The sequence below is a fragment of the Euwallacea similis genome, chromosome 35 (assembly GCF_039881205.1).
Source record: "Euwallacea similis isolate ESF13 chromosome 35, ESF131.1, whole genome shotgun sequence".
NCBI lineage: Eukaryota > Metazoa > Arthropoda > Insecta > Coleoptera > Curculionidae > Euwallacea > Euwallacea similis.
The window spans coordinates 1,677,282-1,698,617 of NC_089643.1; the positions used below are offsets into that span (position 1 = coordinate 1,677,282).

The 21,336-nt window shown below is 34.1% G+C and overlaps 1 protein-coding gene across 2 annotated transcripts in view; it reads left to right on the plus strand.

Annotated features, from left to right (window-relative positions):
- Positions 1–21,336, plus strand: part of LOC136418562 (zwei Ig domain protein zig-8-like) — a 58,045-nt gene that overhangs the window by 5,560 nt on the left and 31,149 nt on the right. For both annotated transcript variants that reach the window (XM_066404663.1, XM_066404664.1), the window contains one exon: positions 1,212–1,396. In XM_066404663.1, the coding sequence (XP_066260760.1) occupies positions 1,212–1,396 (185 nt within the window). The remainder of the gene's footprint in view (positions 1–1,211; positions 1,397–21,336) is intronic.

Genomic DNA, 21,336 nt, shown 5'->3' on the forward strand with positions numbered 1-21,336 from the left:
GTTTCTGCTGCTCACTAGCATTGACTAAGTCTGAACGTGCCTCCATCGCTCTTAATTAATTAACCGGCTGCGAAACGAAACTTATCAGTTAACTAGCTGTGCCCTTGATAATTCCCTTATTTATTTGCCTCCGAGAGGAAGGAGCAAAAACCTTTGGGTAAACGCGGGTGCGCACACAAAGTCGTCCCGCTTTGATTTCAATTTATTTTGTGTTTGCATGCGACTAGTTGCCCGCGGGTAATGACTTTATTAGGTCGGAACCTGTATTACATTTGTGCGTTGTTTGCCTTTAGGTCGTTACAAATTGTTTGGGACATTCTGAGAACAAGAAAAATATGTTGGGTCTTCAAGGCAACTTCGCGCGTTTCGCTTTAACATGTTATGAAAGGTAACCTCTTTATTTCTCTTATCGTACAATTTTTACGAGAAGAATTATTGCCGAAGTCAAATTCGAAATAATTTTCACCGAGTCCGAGAAAATTCGTAACTTCCTTCTTTGTAGAGATAACCCAATGCACATAGTATTCATTTTTATCTTATTTTTCCAAAAAGACGAATGCCGACGTCAGTTTTGATGTATTTCGTACGCAGCTCTAGAAAATCCCTTACTTTCAAACATCGCTCCGCATTTCTACGAACTCATTCATCTCGGCTCTAATTTCTCTAGAGGTTTGGGGAATATCAAGATCAGGTGTCAAATCACCGACCGGAAGCGTTATTAAGTCACATTCCGGAAACGTGTGCTGGTACGAGGAGAGACAGACACATCCGACCCATTCATCAATGTTGAATTCGTGTATTGCGCACCGGGCCGGTAATCTGGAGAAATCCATTGCGGCGGTTACTTATTCATGCTGCTTCCTTAATACATCACCGACGTCGGAGTCAGGCCTCGATTGATTGATTTAGCCCTTGTGCGTTATGAAACTTACAAAAAAAAACCTGTGCCAGAGACTCCGGGGGAAAGTTAATTATGAATATAAATTCTCCCTCTGAGCATCGAAAATATCTCCGTAGGAGACTGAAGGAATACTTTGGAGTTTTTTCCAGCTCCTGCCAAGACTCGACTAATTAAGTCTCCCCCCGCCTTCCTCGTACGCATTTCACGTGTAAATAGTTGCTTAAAGACCGCTACGTCATTCTCAACGGGCCCATTTCGGGATCCCCCGGGGAGGTGCAGGTTTCTTATTAAATTTAACCACCTTTTGCAGGCTTTAGCCGGGTAAAGAGGCAGGAGGACTCGCGGCACACGTATTCAGACGGGGAAAATGATGTGGAGCCCTTGATAATCGACCGGGGGCCCTACTTTGACAAGTCAACGTCCAAGAACGTCACCGCCCTGGTGGGCAAGACTGCCTATTTGGGGTGCCGAGTGCGCAATTTGGGGAATCGGACGGTGAGTTCGGTTTTTTATTCTTTTAATATATAGTGTGTTTATTATGTACTTGTACAACCTTTAAAGAGTGAATCTTTGACTAATTGTAAGGTAAAAAACATGGGTTCACATCGGCTTGCTTCTTGAGAAAATATAATTAAAATAACAAAGAAAAAAACTTGTTTGGCATTTTGATTACGTTTTTGTTCAATAACATGTCAATTTGACGGAATTCTGGATACTGGAAATATCGGTGACGAGAAACTCAAATATTTATTTAGTTTTTTGTTTAATGTTAGAGAGTGCAACATACACTGTTGTACCTGGATTTAAATAACCATGACTGTTAGTATTTGGCGCTAAAAGCAGCCGTTTTGAAAAAAAAACTGTGTTTAAACTTAAATCCACGTTGGAAGTTTGTAAGTTGAATCACTGAGAGTTTTTGAAAAATAAACGAAAAAATGTCTTTTGTTGATTGTATTATGATGTGACAAACTTAGATCAGTTATAAGACTAAGACTAAACTACTTTTGTAAATAAGTCAATAACATTTACAATAATTGTTGAATATAACAGCCGCCTATTGCAATACATGCATCAATTCGCCTTAATACTGATTGACGAATTCTTTCGAATATACCTGATGGCCGATTAATAATGGCACACGATTCAAATATGCTGTTTTTTAGATTTTCTTAATTTTTGACTGGAGTTTTGCAAACTAGTGATTTCAAGTGACTTCCACAGAAAACAATCCAAAGAATTCAAATGAGGTGATTTGAGAAGCCTGGCTTGCGATCTCGAACTTTCTATCTAACGGATAGGATATTCCTGTCCAGCAATCGACGCGCAACCAAACTAAAATATAGCGGTGCTCCATTGTGTATCAACCACGTCCTGTTCCTGGTTTCTAAATCTACTTCTTCTAAATATTCAGGAAGCTCGTGCTCTAAAAACATTCGGTACTCTTCGCCAGTAAGTCTTTGTGGAAGAATGCAATAAGGTGATTACCGATAATTCCAACCCAAATATTTAGAGAAAATCGTATTTGAAAATGATTTTCTATGATAGCATTAGGATTATTCTCAGCCCAGATATGGTTATTGTGAAACTTAATTATGGCATTTCGAGAAAACAAAGCTTTGTCTATGAAAAGCACATGGCTTAAGAAATCCGGGGTTCTTAACAACGTATTACGCAACTAAATGCTTAAATCTACTCTGAGGGGAATGTCTCTAGGAAATAGAGCCTGCACACGTTGTGTATGATAAGGATAAAGTTGTTGAGATCTCAAAATTTGCCACACAATTGTGTGTGTATTATTTAATTCATTAGCAATTTTCCGTTTAACTAATTTGCGGGTCTTCTATTCTATTTAACACAGCTTCTTCAATCTCAATTGTTCGAACTGTCGCAGGCCTTTCTGGGAAATCTATTGTTTTTTTTAAACTGCCAATTTTACAAAGCCTTCTGTAAAGATTAATGAAAGTTTAGACGTGTGGAATTACCCTTTGAGGAAATCACGTCTGATACATTTGTCTTGTAGCTTGGGCATTACCATGAGCCATTCCATAGGTGAAATGAATGTCTGCCGTTTCTGCCTTGGTATATCGGTACATTTTAAACACAATACACGATAAATTATTACTTGTAACATCAACATGACGATAAAATACCTTTTTTTAATCAACTGTTATGACTAATTCTGTTGCCATGGAAACCTCGGGATGGTTTATTAAGGTTTGCTATCCATATATCTACTGTTTTTTTGTGTGTTGCTGCTACAGAGGAAAGATGCAGTACGCTTTTTGCAAATTTTTATTTTTATTTAATTTTCACTAATTTGGTGATAGTAATTTACAGAGTGATAGTCTAACATAGCACATGACGCTAAATAATGTATTTTCCGCTTATTTTTCAAAAACTCTCAGTGATTGAACTAAAAAATTTCCAACGCAAATTTAAGTTTAAAACCGTTTTTTTTTTCTAAAACGGTTGCTTTGAGCGACAAATATTAAGAGTTATGGTTATTTAAGTTCAAGTACAAAACTGTATGTGGCGCCCTTTAACATTAAACAAAAAAGGAAGTAAATATTTGAGTTTCTCATCACCGATATTCCCAGTATCCAGAATTTTGTTAAATTAACATATTACTGAACAAAAATATAATCAAAATACCAAACAAATTTTTGTTTGTTTGGTATTTTGATTATATTTTCTCAAGAACCAAGTCGATACGGGCTCACTTTCATATGAACTTTTTATCTTAAAATTAGTAGATTCACCCTTTAAAGATTGTTGAAGTGCTTAATGAACACCCTGTATCCAAGGTTTTTGAAGTCCTATTATTTTATTTCCAAGGGTTTATTAACCACCTTAAAAGAAACTGTTTAAACTAAAAATACCATAATAAAAGTTATATAATACAGAAATATGCTTTTTAATTAATTTGTGAATTAAGGAATCGTTATAACTTGCGAAACATAGTCCATGTTTTCGAATTGTAGCCGTAGGTGCATCAACATGGTTACAAAGACTTTCGACATCACGTATTTCGTAACTATATATACCATGTCCTTCATAAAATAAATAAAAAACGAGGGGGTCAAATCGTCTAACCAAGGTCATGAAATATTACCATCATAGCCTGTGGACCATGTATTTAGTGACCTATAACAGATGATCTAATATGACTAATACAAAAAACTATTGATAGAGGCCAGATATCTGATTAATAATTAGTGAATACATGGAAATAAAACATTTTAAAAACAATTAGTTGATAAATTGTTTAAAAAGTTCTTTCTCTGTTATGATGAAACTTTTATTATTTTTGGTTTACTCGACTATTTTTGAGATGGTTAGTGACCTCTTTTATTTTTAGGTGAAAATAAAATTATACATAAATAATATCATAATTATATATACATATAACTTTAAACACTTTGTATAGGGTGTCTCAAATTCGACGCCTCTATACAGGGTGTCCCACAAGTGTTTCATTATATTTCAGTGGGTAATAGTATATTAAAAAATAATATGACTCCCCATATAAATCATATTCCAATAATGCTTCATTAAGAAGGTACAGGGTGTTAAACTTTACTTAAAAAATCCAACTTTTATTGATATATTCAAAACCGTTTGAGATATGTAAGTGAAATTTGACACGTTTTGAGAGTTAATGTAGACGCATTTATTTATGCAAAAAGGCTATTTTTCATTTCACCAGTGGCGTGCGTAGGGACACCTCTCAGCACATTTTTAAAGAAAAAAATGGTGCGCCACTGCTTTTTATCAAAATAAAAATTATTTTTAGAAGTTTAATTTCATTTAGAAGAGAAATGCTCACTTGACTCTTTTTCGTCCGACGCATCGTTTGCCAGTAAAAAATTGAATACCGTCTACATGCACAAATAGTATGCATATCCGCAAGTTTAACTAATAATAACGATTGACTTAAATCCAGATAGCTGCTGTCAAGTATTTGACGTATTATGATATGCGTTGTTATGACTACCCTATAAATTAATGTATTGTCATTAAGTAACAACTTTTTATAAATATTTTATTGAATGTATCATTTTTTTCAATTGTGTTCATTTGTTTAACTTAATAAATTAATTATAATGGCTCAATTTACATCAGCTGAACTTGCGGATATGCATCTTATTTACGGAATGGCAAATTGTAATGGAAGAAGAGCTTCGCGATTGTATGGAGAAAAATTTCCAAGACGAGTCATTCCGCATGAAAGTATCTTTGCTAGGATTCATAGTCGTGTTAGAGAAACAGGCAGGCTACAACATCGCAGACGTTCACGTCACCCATTTTCAGCGAGGACTGTTGAGCTTGAAGAAGCTTCTCTTCTACAAGTGGAGGTAAATCCTTCCACCAGTATCCGGGCTATTGCACATAATACGAATACTGCACGATCTACAATTTGGCGTATTCTACGCGAAGAACAACTTTTTTCATACCATCTTCAAAAAGTACAAACTTTAAGCCCAGAGGACTACCTATATCGACGACGTTTTTGCCGATGGTGGTTACAGAAGCATTTGTGGCAACAGAATTTTGATGAACAAGTTCTCTTTTCGGACGAGGCATGCTTTACGCGAGAAGGCCTTTTTAATAGCCATAATAGTCATATATGGAAAATGGACAACCCTCGTGCTATTGCTTTTCGCAATAATCAACGGTAATTTTCCATAAACATTTGGGCCGGAATTTTAGGTGATAACATAATTGGTCCTTATCTGCTCCCACCTCGTCTAACTAGCCATATTTACGAACAATTTTTAAGAAATATTTTACCAGTGCTTTTGGAGGATGTGTCACTAAATGTTAGACAAAGAATGTGGTTTCAACAGGATGGAGCACCTGCGCATTTTTCCCTGCTTGCTCGGCAACATCTTGATCAGGTTTTTCCTAATCACTGGATTGGCCGAGGCGGACCAGTAAATTGGCCGGCGTGATCCCCTGATCTAAACCCTCTGGATTTTTTTTTTTTGGGTCATGTAAAAAGTTTAGTGTATGAAAGACCTATTGACAGTGAAGAGGAATTGCTAGCAAGGGTGTTGGCAGCCTGCACACAAATCCAAAACACAGCTGGAATATTTCAACGTATCAGAGTATCAATGAACAGGCGAGCTAAATTATGTCTTGAACAAAATGGCCACCAATTTGAACAATTTCTGTAATATTACGGCAAATAAATAATATTTAAAACACACTTAATATTATTAAAACCATTTAGAGAATATCGTGCATATAGACGGTATTCAATTTTTTACTGACAAACGATGCGTCGAACGAAAAAAAGTCAAGTAAGTATTTCTCTTCTAAATAAAATTAAACTTCTAAAAATAATTTTTATTTTAATAAAAAGCAGTGGCGCACCATTTTTTTCTTTAAAAATGTGCTGAGAGGTCCGTACGCACGCCACTGGTGAAATGAAAAACAGCCTTTTTACATAAATAAATGCGTCTACATTAACTCTCAAAACGTGTTAAATTTCACTTACATATCTCAAACGGTTTTGAATATATCAATAAAAGTTGGATTTTTTAAGTAAAGTTTAACACCCTGTACCTTCTTAATGAAGCATTATTGGAATATGATTTATATGGGGAGTAATATTATTTTTCAATGTACTATTACCCACTGAAATATAATGAAACACTTGTGGGACACCCTGTATATACCTATTTTATGGAAACAGAAAGTAATATGAAAAATTTAAACTATGGGTCTTCAATGAATGGATAATCTTCATTTCGACCTGAAGAAGTTCATTTCTTCAACGTTGGATTAACGAGTTATGACGTCATCAATGATATTTTTCTCGGTAACATACCCAAATTCTGACAAAATTATATTAATAGTATATTTCCACCCAAGGTTTGTTAAAGAAAATTTTCCTTATGTGTTATCGTTTAAAAGTTATAAGCAAAAATGTCTTAGGAATTATTGCAAAAATATATTCAGAAATATCAAACTAGTTTTAAGTTATTTCCATATCTAGTTTGTTAGACTCAGGTTTCCATGGTTTCAAATTGCTATTAGAGTGTATTAGAACATGTTAGAACATATTTTGAAGGGGAAGAAAAGTTAAAAATGTATTTTCATGCGGAAAAAGTAAACATACTAATAATTTATGGAGAAGCAATTAAAAATTCTAGAAGAGTTGTCAGTTTATATTAAGAGAGATGTACAGAACCTTAAGTTCCAGATCGAAAAATGTTTGCGTGGTTGTAGAAAATTTTAAGAGAAAATGAAATTTGTAATTGCCGAGGGAGAGCAATACAACAAAAAATTTTAAAAGAAAATAACACAGCTGTAGTATTACAATTCTTTAATCAAAATCAACGCAATTCAATAAGACAACTAAGTATGGAATTGAACATTGATAAGGAAGGGATTCAAAGAATTCTAAAGTGGGAGAAATATAACGATTATAAAATTCCTAATTTGGATAGATTGTTAGAATTTCACCTGGATAAATTAGTTAATTTTATCATTTAAATAATGGTAAATGAAGAAAGAGTTGACCGCAACCTATTCCGTCACATTTTTAGACGGATGAAAGTCGAATTGTTAGCAACGGCTTACCAAATAAACGCAATAACTATTTTTAGGTCATTGAGAATTCACACTTTGTTAATCAGGTTCAAAACCAAGGTAATTTTGGAATCAATGTATGGTGTCATTAGCAAACATCTAATAGGCTTTACTTTTATGGAGGCATATTAGAAAGTAGATATTATTTGAATTTTCTTATAGAACAACTTTCAGTCCTACTTGAAAATGCTCCTCTACATTTAAGGAGCCTTTGGATTCAACACAATGGTGCTCCACCTCAGAAAACTCGTATTTTCCAGTAATACCTAAATAACACGTTCGGACAAAACTCAATTGGCATTAATGGGCCTGTGTAGCGGTCAGGAAAGTCCCCTGACTTAACTACCATCGACTTTTTCTTCTGGGGATTTCTTAAAAATAAAGTTTATAAAAGTCCCTCAAAGAATTTGAAACACTTGAAGGAGAAAATAAGAACTGCTTGCAATGAGTTGACGCAAGAAATATTAAGAAAAGCTACTCAGATGGAAGTTAGGCGAAGATTTCAAATATGCCTTGCAGAAGGGGAAAATCATATTGAAAATATTGGTTTTGTTTCTTTTTGTTATTGAGTTTTTTAAAAACTAATTTATTGTTGTTTGTTTAGTTCTTATAAAATTAAATATTTTTGCGATAATTCCTAAGACTTTTAACTTTTAAACGATAACACATAAGAAAAAACTTCTTTAACAAAAGTTCTGTGGAAAAATAGGATCGATATCATTTTGTCTGAATGTGGGTATGTTTTTGGGAAAAATATCATTGATATAACTCTTCATCATAACTTCGTCATAATCTTTACTCTGACAGTTTAGAGATGAATTTCTTTTGGTTGAAATGGAAGTCATCCAAGCTCATTGAAGACCCATAGTTAAACTTTTTCACATTACTTTCCGCTTCCATAAAATAGGTCTCGGGGTGTCGAGTTTGAGACACCCTGTACATTAGAAAAAATTAGAATTAAAAATAACGTAATACATATGATAATTTTTTTGTTCAGAAGTTATATATGTACAATAGTTAAATTAGATTTGTCTCAGCGTTTTCACTGCAAGAGCCGTTGTGTACTTTTCCTACTTTCAACTTCAGTTCCTTGATTTTAAATTTTACAATCCCCTAAACTTTAGGGTAATCGAATGTAGGTCATAAATAATGTATATCTTCTCTCAGCACCTCTTTCCACGCTTTTGGAATGACTTATATTTAACCCGACATGTATTATTCAGGCCTAATAGCAGCCGCTGTCTTCAGACCTCCCGCCATTAAGCTAAACACTGTCTTTAGCTCCTCTGGCTGTATATAGCCCACCGTTAGGGGCCTGAAAAAGGTTTCATTGTCTTTTCGATTATTCGGAAAAAAGGGTTTCCCGGGTGTTATTAGGGTGATTCCAGAGAAATGGTTGGGAGTTTAATGCAAAGCAAATGGTCGTTTGTGTGTTTTTGCTTCGAGGATTGTTTTGGTTTAGAGCTAAAAAATGAGAATTACGGTTCGACGACTAAAGGGCGGAGCCGCAAAGTTCCGGGGACTCCCCTGGGGCTTTGTGGAGAATATTTATAAAGCCATAATAAAGCGGCGCCAGCGTATGTCGGAGATAATGTCCAGAGGCGGCCTGCGGCTCGGCCAATAAATAAATTTGCGGTAGTCCAGTTAAGAATTATCTGATGGCTCTTAAATTATCCGGATGGGAACAATTGGAGCGGAAAGAACTCGCGGGACGTGATAAAAATACTTGTTTAGTGTCCTTTTCAAATGGACTCAACGGCCATATGAATTTTCGAGAAATCAAAGATTTAGATTATGATTTTGTCTTCCGATTCTGCTTCAAAAATGATGACAAAGAATATTTACATATACAGGGTGTCCGGAAAGGTCATGTCATAAATTCTAGGGGATGTAGAGAAGGCTAAAATAATGCTAGAACTTCATATAAAAAAAATTCCTAGCGGCCTTCTTTACTACGTTATTTGCTCTTAAAGTAAGAAATTTAAAAAAACAATTTTGCTGTAACTTTTAAACAGTTATAACGGTAACAATGAAAGTTGGGTAGTTTAAATAACTCATAGTCATGTTTATTTTCATATGTAATGGAATGTTTCATACGTCTTCCTTATACAGGGAAAGTCAAAATTTCTCATTTAAACTCGTATATTTTTTTAGTGACTTAACCAAATGAATATTTTTTTCCATAGCTCGGTTTTATGGTAATTTTCCTACAAAAAAGGTATACCTTGCTTTAATCGATATCTCGTACCGTTTTTGAGAAAATTTATTATCAACATGTATCATACGTACCAACAATTTAAAATAAAATAAAATAGCAGTTTATTATAAAAAAATTATATGTATTACAATTAAAGTTACTAAGAATGTTCAATATGAGCACCTTGGACTGCAACACATTTTCTGAAGTTCTCTAAACATCTTTTTTGTACTCGAAATAACATGTGGTGGTCATTTTTAATGGAGTCAGCAGCCATCAAAATGCGATTTAATAATTCATCTCTATTGTTTACGGGCGTTTGATATACTATACTTTTGAGATGACCCCAAAGAAAAAAATCCAGTGGATTAAGATCGGGAGACCGAGGCGGCCATGGAAAAGCCGCACCTCGACCGATCCAGCGGTGAGGAAAAGAAATATCTAAATAATCTCTAACAACTCTGCTGAAATAAGGAGGTGCACCATCGTGCATCAGCCACATGTTATTGCGAGTATTCAAAGAGACATCTTCTAATAGCGCGTTAAGATGTTGTTGCAAAAAAGTTAGGTATTTATCGCTATTTAAAGTACCATCAATGATATAAGGCCCTAATAAATAGTTATCAATTATTTCCATCTAAACATTTATAACAAATTTATGTTGATATTTCGTTTGTACAATAGCATGTGGATTTTCATCACATATATCTTCATATTTTTTCAGGGTTTTTTGTTTTTGTGTTTTTCTGGAAACTTTTGTATTTACAGACTGGTCCTAGCTTACCCTTTCGATCTTTATGAAAATAGCAATAGAACGAAAAACGTTTTTTAATGTCAATAAATTATCAAGTTATTGTAAGTAATATGCTATTTCTTCAAGAAGTTAATATTGTGTTAATTTATGGAGAAAATACACCCCACCGAGAAGAGGATATGTTCAGCTATCAACTGTCACTAGGTTAATGCTAAGTTTAAATTATCTGATTCAGTAAGTAATCACTTCAAAATGCCACATACACGTTTGAAAAATCTTGAAGATGTAGATTTAGGAGTATATCTGGATGTGATCGACGTCGACAGAATAAGTAATTAAATTATTGCAGAAAAAAATAAGTGTTACCCCTTAAAATATAAGACGCATTTTGCAAAGAAACTAATCTATAAAACAATTTACAAGGAAAAACGGCAAAAAACATTATTTTTTTCTTTTTGGGCTAAAGGTAAATGAGCCTTGAGTTTTCTTATCAAATATTATGAAAAGACGAAGCCTTCTTCATATATAATGGGATAGTAAGTTAAAAAACTGAAGATGATGGCTCCAAAGTTATCCAAATTTTATTATGTATACAGTATGTCCACAGATAGAGGGCCCAAGAGGACAAGTGGACAAAAAATGTCTTTTTTCGACAAAAAGTCAATCTTGATAAGTCTCCGCTTTTTGAAAAAATACGATTTACGAAGATAACTTTGAACTTTTTTATACAGGGTACCTAAAAATTACGGACACATGAAATACTATCACGAATAAATTATCTTTATTTTTCATCTTGGAGCAAAATGGTAAATAAAAAACAGATTTCAAATTCTATCCAAAGTTTAAATTCAAAATTTTAATTGAATATTCCAAGTTTTATTTTTCTTTTAAAATTCAAACAATTTCTAATTTTACCTTTTTCACTTCATTTTACGTATTCACAACAAGCACAACAACAAATGTCACAATATTAAATTTGAGAAATGCGACGAATACGGAGGAGGTTTGTTTGAATAAATAATATCTACTAACTTTTATTTTGAATTACTTATAAACTATTTTGGAATAGTTGAATTTTGTATGTAAACTTTGGATAGAATTTAAAATCTGTTTTTTATTTACCATTTTACTCTAAAATGAGAAATAAAGCTAGTTTACTCTTGGTAGTATTTCATATGTTCGTAGTTTTGGGGGCAACCTATATAAAAAAGTTCCAAGTTATCTTCGTAAATCGTATTTTTTCGAGAAGCAGAAATTTTCATAAAAAATGACATTTTGTCGGAAAACGACATTTTTTGTCCATTTGTCCTCTTGGACCCTTTATCTGTGGATATACTGTATACGATTTTGCATTTCATTTAAAAAAATTATTTATTACAGCTTTAACTTATAAATATTAATTCAGACAATTACTTTCATATAATAAAGTTGTTATTACATGTTCTCAAATCATCTTTAAAGCAGAATTAGGAAACGAAGTCCATATTTTCCTAACATCATATGTAAAAACTTTTTTTGGCATACTTGTATCAAATGAAAATTTTGATTTATTCCAAGTGTTTCTTTCCCACGCCGTATATCACAATTGGGAAACATTAACATTATTCATATATCAATATTTCAGAAAAAATTAATTCAGCTTCGCAACAATATGAGGCATTTATATGTTTCGAAATTATGAGACTTTAAAAATTACTAAACAAATTCTTTGATTCGCTTGGGACGACAAGGAATTTATAAATCTGTGTTGCATCTTATACCCACATTGAAATATGGAAATGTAAACAAAATTCGATTCCATTCTCGATTTAATACAAACAAACTAATACATAGTTTCAAAAAAATTTGTCACACAGGAGCCTCGCTTTATGTCAAGAAGTTTTTAAAAGCAAAACAATAACGCTTCATTTGTTAATGTTTCGGCGTTTCCTTTCAGTTCGCTCGCAAAAATATCAAATTTCGAGTGAAAATGTGGAAAAAAATTGAAAAAATTTATGCGTAGTTGAAAGCTAATTGGATAGAAACGTAATAAGTGTTCGTACAGGATTGTGTTTGGTTGAAAACAGGTAAAAATCACACTTTTAAAACTCGATTTTAAAAGACAATACCGGAAATATCGTGTTATTTACATTCGAGTCTCCGGAATAGTACAATCATCGAGCAGAGTAGTATGATCATCGACCAGGATACCTGAATGGAGTTCAAAATAAATTTAAAGAAAAGTTTCTGGTATGGAGAAGAAAAAAGTCAGGGACGCACGTGAGATCGGGCAGTGCAGTGCGTGCTGTGTCCAAAATAAACAATAACTGAAATTTCTTTTGTGAATTACTGAGAAATGACAGTTGTTTTGTCATGATTCCGAAAGAATCATAATTCCAAACGGTTGATTTGAGGTAAGTTATTGATGTTTGTTCATTATATAAAATTTAACTTCTCTTTTTTTTAATTTTATTTCCTGTATTGGTGATTCCTTTAAGAGGTATTTGTTATTGTTGAGTTTCTTTCAGTACGTCTTTCCTCAAGCTTACGTAACGAAGTGTTATCCATTCTTACTGCACAGGGTATCCCATTTTCGTTGTAATCATGGGATTTTTCGGTTGTTAGCAAAGATACAGATGCGGTTTTCGCAAACCTCTGTCACCTTTTAGGGAATCTAATGATGATGTTAACAGAATTGATCCAGCTATCTTAGTTTTTACACTACAGGGCGTTTGTGAAAACATTGTGTTTTGAGACTCTCCCTCTCCCCTCCCTCTTATAGTTTGAATATACATCACATTATTGAAAATGTAAAAACGGTGTAGGATAGAAATTTTTGCGTAGAATCCAGAGGCGTATTCAGATTTTATTTATAATTCATAGTTTAGCCAAACTTATGTTTTTTAATGGGACACCCTGTATATTTTTACCTATTATGATTCCCCTAATTTTCCCCATTCCAAAAATGCAAAATTCGATATGGTTATTTCAAATAATATTCAGAAAATGTCACAAATTGACATTTTCTGCTAGAATAGTTACTAGAGACGGCCACATTTAAAACAAAATAATTAGTGACAATTATAATTGTTAATAATTATATTAACAATTAAAATCTAATTAACAGTATGCATTATGAAAATGCTCAACATATAATCCTATTTTTAGAACATGAATACTACAACTGACTGACAAACTGAACTAACAAATTATATTATTTTATTTGATTGGCGTTTTTCTGGATACCTAATTTTAGATAATGAAAAGATAAAAATGGCGGTTAGCAAATAAGTCAACTAGTATTTACCTGTTAAAATAAAATTCAGATGCTTCATTGGAATTCTCTTGACAAATTGTAAAAGCTAGGAGTACATCATAATATTCATAGTTTTCAAATTGCTGATTATCATTCATGTTTGCTGGTATATTAGAAATACAAATGCAACTTTGACATAACTGCAATTACATTATTAAGTTCTGACAACCGCAAATGTCAACAGATGAGTTAAGTATTCTACTGTTTTAAATATGGCTGCCTCTTAATCATGGCACACTATACGAAATGTCCACTTTCAGAATATGTCAATTTGTGACATTATTATTTGAAATAACCATATCGACATTTGTATTATTGGGATGGAGAAAATTAAGAGAATCAGAATAGGTAAAAATATATAGGGTGCTCCATTAAAAAACATGAGTTTGGTCCACATCTCGAAAACTATGAATTATAAATAAAATCTGAGTATGTCACTGGATTATATGTAAAAATCTCTATCCGATACTGTTTTTACATTTTCAATAACTTCACGCATATTACAACTATAGGGAGAGTCCAAAAATACAATATTTTCAAAAACGTCTTGTGATACAAAAACTAAGATAACTGGATCAATTCTGTCAATGTCATCATTAGTTTCACTAAAATGTGATACAGGTTCCAGAAAACCGCATCCGTCTATCTTTACTAATAACAGAGATATCTCACGATTACAACGAAAATGGGAAAAACTGTAGATATTTATGTATTATAAAAATTTGGAATACTTTACCGGAACTAATTTGATTGTCAATATAAAATATCTTGTCACCGACATGATATAAGCAAAAATGATGTTCTATACTTGCCATTTGTTGCTAATTCTCTATTGACGTTATTAAAGAATAACAACAATGAAAATCAACCTTCTCCGCTTACTTAAACATTCAGTTTCATCTGCTTTAATTTTAAATTATCTAAAAAAATTGAAAAAAGTTTGTGCGGAGTTTAAGGTTAATTTGATAAAAAATGTAATGAGCGTTCATACGACGTTGTGCCCGGCTGAAAACAGATAAAACCGCACTTTTAAAATTCGATTTGGTTTGGCAGCATCTGGAATATCGTGTCGTTTACGTTCGGGTCTCTAAAGTCGCACGATGACCGAGCAGCAGACTTGAGAGAGCTCAAATTGAATGTAAGCGAAAGTTTCACACATCGTGGTAAATATTCAGTGGCGGACGTGAGATCGGCCAGTGCTGTGCTGAGTGCTTCCAAATATCAAGTTCTAAGTAAACTTTATTTTTATATTCATTTTGATATTATCGTTTGGTTTTGATTAAAGTTAACTTGTTAAAATCTTAAATTACAACTAAACCGTTTAAGTAAATGCTAAAAAATTCCACATTGTTTTATTACGACAGCTCAACATTCAAATTGACCACCTCTCTGTTCACGTTATTGAATTTCTCATGGCCTATACACATACAGCGCGTTTTTTAATGTGAAACATAAGTTTTACGTGATGTGGTTTTGATCACATGTTGAATTGTGTTGTTAAAATTACAACTATGAAAGTTGCCACAAGATTTCCAGTCCTAACTTTATTGTAAGTTGTCAATTAGATTAAAAAATGGTTAAAAAAGAATTTGTTTTTGAAAATTATTATCTTTTTACACTGCTCATTTGTTACATATTGTTTTTAATGTTTGCATATGTTTCTTCGTTTAAACAGATATTGTCGCTATTTTTTGACTATAATATAAGAAAGTCAAATATAATTTCTATTATCTACTAATACGTAGTGATTTACTAGAAAAGACGTATAAGCAAAAATCCTTTTACGATGTCTATAATCTGGAGACAGTTTCTGAAAGGACAGTATTGAATGCGATGGAAAGCATACGGATACAATTTTTTCCTTTTACAGTCGCCGATAAGGAAACATTTTTGTATTAAAATGTCTAACGTTATATCATAAATAATACTATTTAGAAAAAAAAGAAAAAATAGGTGTTATTAATTTTTTTAGATTGCTTTATACAGACTGTTTAAAAAAAAACGGCAAAGTTATAACTCAGTTATGTATGAACAGATTTTGATAAACTAAAAATCAAGTGAAATGACATTTTTCAGATCACTAACTAACATTAAAGTTGATTTTTTTCAACTCAACTTCTGCTTCAGGTGTCAACTTTTTCAAATTCAGATTCAGTTTCAAAATTTCAAATAGAGCTCCGTATTTTGTTTTAACTTTTTTGATAGAAAATATTTTTTTAAATTTAATAATGAATGACAAGTTAATGTTAAAACAATTTTTAACTGAAAAATTTGAATAATGTGAGTTATGTAGTCTTCTTTATTATTATTGTGCCATTTATGTTCTCCTGTGGTCATTTGCATATCATGAAATACAGATGCAACTGAAATTCTGAATTTGATACCTGAAACAGAAGAAATTGAATTACAAAAATCAGCTTTAACGTTACTTAATAATCTGAAAAATGATATTTTATTTGCTTTTTAGTTCATCAAAATTCGTTCGTAAATAACTGAGTTATAGCTTCGTCCGTTTTTTTTTTGAGAGAGCCTGTATTTATCCCGGAATGTATTTTTGCTTTTCTATCCTAATATTGTTAATGTTATGACGTGTAACTAATACCTACTTGGATTTATAGTAACCAATTTTATAATTATATTAAATATACCATAATAATGATAATATTTATAATAAAAGGGGTACAAATAAGTTTCTGCCGCTTGATATCAAAAATTAGGAATTTATTGTGATAGAACGGTGCATTATGTTTTATTTAAAGTATTGTCCATCGCTAGCCACTATTTTTTCCCATCTTTCTGACAGCATTCGAATACCACGTCGGAAGAACTCTTCATCTTTTGAGGCTATCCATGAGTTGACCCAATTTTCGGTATCTTCATATCCTGTAAAGCGCTGCTCAGACAGAGCATGTGCCATCGATTGGAATAAGTGATAGTCGGATGGGACAAAGTCTGGTGAATATGACGGGTGGGGTAGGACTTCGCAATTAAGTGTTTACAAATAGGTTTTGATCGGCACCGCAACACTCAGACGAGCATTATCGTCTAAGAGAATAATTTTGTCGTGTCTAGAGTAGTAATGGGCGCGTTTTTCCTTGAGTGCTCGGCTCAATCTCATTAATTGTGTTCGGTAGAGAGTTCCAGTAATGGTTGTGTTCGGTTAGAGCAACTCATAATATATGACACCAAGCTGATTCCACCAAATACACAACATGAATTTTTTTCCATGAATATTTGGTTTGGCTGTCAATTGTGAAGCATTGCCAGGTGGTCCCCATGATTTTCTCTTCTTCGGGTTATCGTAATGGATCCATTTTTCATCGCCAGTGACTACTCGATGCAAAAAAACCTTCTTTTATGCTTTGCAAGAACCAATTCACTCATGCAAAATCGACATTCAACGTCTCTCGGCTTCAATTCATAAGGAACCCAATTCCCAACACTTTTAAACGATGCGAAATTGTTTATTGAGTTACTTTTAATGTAAGCGCAAGTTCTTTTTGCGTTTGGGATGAACCTTCCTCCAATAATACTTCCAATTCCATATCTTCGTACACTTTAGGTCTTCCACGTGAAATTCACCGTTTTTAAATTTGTGAAACCACTCGCGACAATTTTTCTCATTTTAAGCAGCCTCACCATATGCTTCTACAAGCAATCGATGCGCCTCAGCTGCAGATTTGTTCCAATTAAAGAAGTCAATTAAAAGTTCTCGCAAATGATGCTTATTCGGCGCAAAACTTGACATTATTGAACGAAACAAATTATGTGATGTTGATAAGGAGTTACTAATATTTCAAGGTTAGTTCAGGTTAGTTAGTTGTTACTAGATGGTCAAACTTGCGATAGTACGTTTTACATCTGACAATTTCAAGATAATCTTCTGGTGGGGCCATGTTTTGTCAAACGGCGGGAACTTATTTGTACACCTTATATACCCAAAATAACAATTTAGAGTTTATTTAAAAATATTTATTTATTATAACTTGAACTAATACATATTCATTGAAATAGTTACTTTAAGACAATTTATTACAAGTTTGCTGACCTATTTGGATAGCTCTGAAATGCAGAATTACAAAAAAAAATTAATTGGAAGTCGCCGGAAGATCCTGATAATTAGTATACGGACAGAAAATAAGAAGTTTGCAATCTTTTCTCTTCGTGTTTTTTCCAAATTTTAAGAAATAATAGTGATTTTTTAGTTTTTTTTGGAAAAAAATGTGTTAAACATTTATAAACACTCATTTATTTTTTGAATGTGATTTACTATTATTTTTGAAACAGACAAATGTCCGATATGATGCATGCTTTATTTGTGATATTGCAGAGTTAGATGTCAATTGTGTACTTGAAATATGACAAGTGATTGATGAAGATGACGTCTATAACTGTCATTACTTTTATCTATCCTCATGCGGCAAATTGATCCGTTATCAGGTATAGGGAAAGTTATATTTAGAGTATTAATTCGTAGAGGACGGAAAAGGGTCGCGACTCTCTAGTAACTCTATTACCCCGGGGATAGATCACATTAAGTCGGGTCAGCGGGCCGAACTTATCTGTTTTCCTATTATGTTTGACTCGTGGGCCGCGGTTAAATCCGCTTACCGCAGGCCTTGTTTCGGCCATTGCGGCATTGGTATTTGCTACAGTCGGGGGTTAGGGAAGAATACCGCTCTTTGTCAAATCAGTGCAGAAAATACAGAGACAGAAAGTTATTCAAGGCAGGGTTATGTTGTGGTGTAATTGACACACACTGACCTAGAAATACCTTTAAAGTACCTTGGAAATATCTCGAAACATTTACTTCGGAAATATTTCTAGTATGTACATCGAACACGTGTGGTAAATAGAAACAAAATTCATTTATAGTCAATGTAGTATCTTAAAAAGAGGGTCTGTGACATGGACGCGCTTTTGAGCAAACGTATTAATGATCGTCCTTTAGTTCAAGTAGGAAAATTGTTAGACGTTCAGAAATCACTTTAAGGAACGAATTTTTGTATAAATACCATTAAAAATTTGCCTCAGTTTTGAGTACAATGCTTGATAAAAATACTGCTTTTTTCAAAATTGCGGTTTAAGTAAAATTAAAACGGGAATATTGTTTAACTGCATGATTATTGCTGGAAATTGTTTCACTTCCAAAAAGAGTTTTCAAGACAAATTGCTGCAACACCAGTATTAAAAATGTGCCTCAAATTTGAGAGTAATTTGTAAAAAAAACTACCTTTCTTCCAAAATGTCTCTTAAACTAAATAACAAAAAATAAAATAATTTAAAAAAATCTAAATTGTGTTAATGATCTGTCGTATAAACCGTCGCCCGTTAACAATGTAAATGTCGATAATATCGATTATACAAACAGAATGACGAGACTAATTTAAGAAGGATTTAGTTAGAAGAAGTAAAAGTACTTTAGTAAATTAATTTTAGAGTGAACCAGTTTCTGTTCTATTGACACCTTTGAAGCGGGTCTCTCCAGCCAGGTAGCCTTAGAAGTTGTATGAAAGGGTCCCTTCCTCCTTTTCTTCCTATAACTTAATTGATTGATAGATTGAGTTTACGCTGTTTCCTGTACCTGTAACCTGCTTACTTTTAAACATAAACGTGCCTCTATCGTTTGTAATTAACTTTTTATCAGAAAATTCACTGCTGATCTTAAATTTTATCATTAATCAAAACTTCCTTGATGATTATCACAGCAAATAACCGAATAGCCAAAACGAAAAACAAGTCGGTTAAAATGCTAATGAAGGCTGGTCCATCCACTATTAATGCGGAAATGAAACGGTCCGGTTCACGCGAACTGCATATGGATGCACAGCTAATGGGGATTAAACGAGGGCTCAGCCCCGTTTCGCAAATAAAACGCGCCCCGTAACTTTATCAGTTATGAAATTAAGTGCCGGCACACAACACACACTTCAATCACGCTAATCGGAACGTTTGAATTTCAAATGAGCCTCATAAATATTGTACGGGTTTTAAATTAATTAATTAAGCGCCAGGTGCACAAATAAAAATGTTTCCGTTTAATTACGGAATTTCGAGGGGTTTTAAATAGAAATGGGTCATTAGGACGGACGCCGCTCCGGGCCAGTGTTTTTGTTATATTTGCATCTAAATGAGAAATATCTCCAGAAAATTAAATGCCACGGGCGTGGTTGTTTTTTGGGTGCCAGACCGAGCTCCTGTGGGGATATTTCGGGTTGTTTACCAATAGGAAATCGCTGCCTTTAATTAAGGAACCCATCGAGCTGGAATGCGGGTCGAAGCACCAAATAAATATGACACTCTGACACGCAGGAGGGAAAATTACTGAAAAATACCACTGCTTTTTTTTTTATCGAATTTGTCTGTGAAATGCGATTCCCGGCACGTTCTCTCAAGGTCGGCCTACATTCGTCCCTTTTCGAGGCGCAAACAAGCGACAGCCCGGTGGATATCGAAAGAGATTATCGACTTCCTTATAAGATCGGGCGATAACGGCTAAATCCCCTGATCGGAACCCTCCCAGCTTCCGGCGACTTATCTTGCTTATCTAGAGCAAATGCGGCTCCAACGCTTTGTTTATGGACTTCGAAGGGGGAAAATTGCCCTCAAAGAGGGGTCTCTCGATTGACGCTTATCGATTGGGCACCACGCGACTACGAGTCGTGCAACAATGGAAAGTAGGTATTATTTTACGACATCAAATTTACAGTAGGTACACGAAGCCGCTCTCCGGATACCCTCACGCATTTACCTGCCGCATGAATAACTCCGCAAATACCGAATTTAATATAAATCTTAAAGACCCCTCGACTGACTCGCGGCAAATATTTGAATAAACATTCGAAAGCAGATCTCGCAGGGGGCACACCGGAATCCGCAAAGGGCAACATTTTTTGCGGTCTGTTGACGTTGCCCGACAAAAGAAACATGCCGAACGCGCTCCTCTGTTTTAATCCCCCGCAAATAATAGGAAACCTGATGGACTGGCCAGGAATCCGATAGGAAATATGTCGGAAATAAATTGTTCGAATGATCGATGCGGCATGTAGAATGATACGAGCGGCAGGGGAGATTTTTGGGCAGGAATCCTGATGGCTAAAACGAGAGGTCAGTTACCAACAATGCCTGCGGAAAGTGAGAACTTTATCAACTCTAACTAGGATGAATCCTGACGTCTCTACTGACAAAAGATAGATCAGGTTACGTTTAAAAACAAAAAAACTTACACCACGGATTTGTGAAAGATAGAGCTAAGTAAAATCTAATGTCAGAGACTAATTGCACTGAAAAAAGTTATTACTTGCAATTGGGTTACTACAGCAGCGCCGACAAGCGCATAAATATTGCAACCCGGAAACGCGTGTCGCGGCTCTTGGCCTGAATCGTACCGCTTGCAGTTAATCTTCCCAAATGGGCGATTAAAATAGCTCGTGACGAACGCCGTTTAAAAAGGGTAAAACCTCGAAACAACTGCAAGTTTTATCGAACAAATTAACCCCTTTCCTGGGACGAAGAAATTACTCAGGACTCCGCCGCCGTCAGATAACGATTTCCGACACGCCAGCCCGAAAAAGTGAGATGTTTAAGCCACA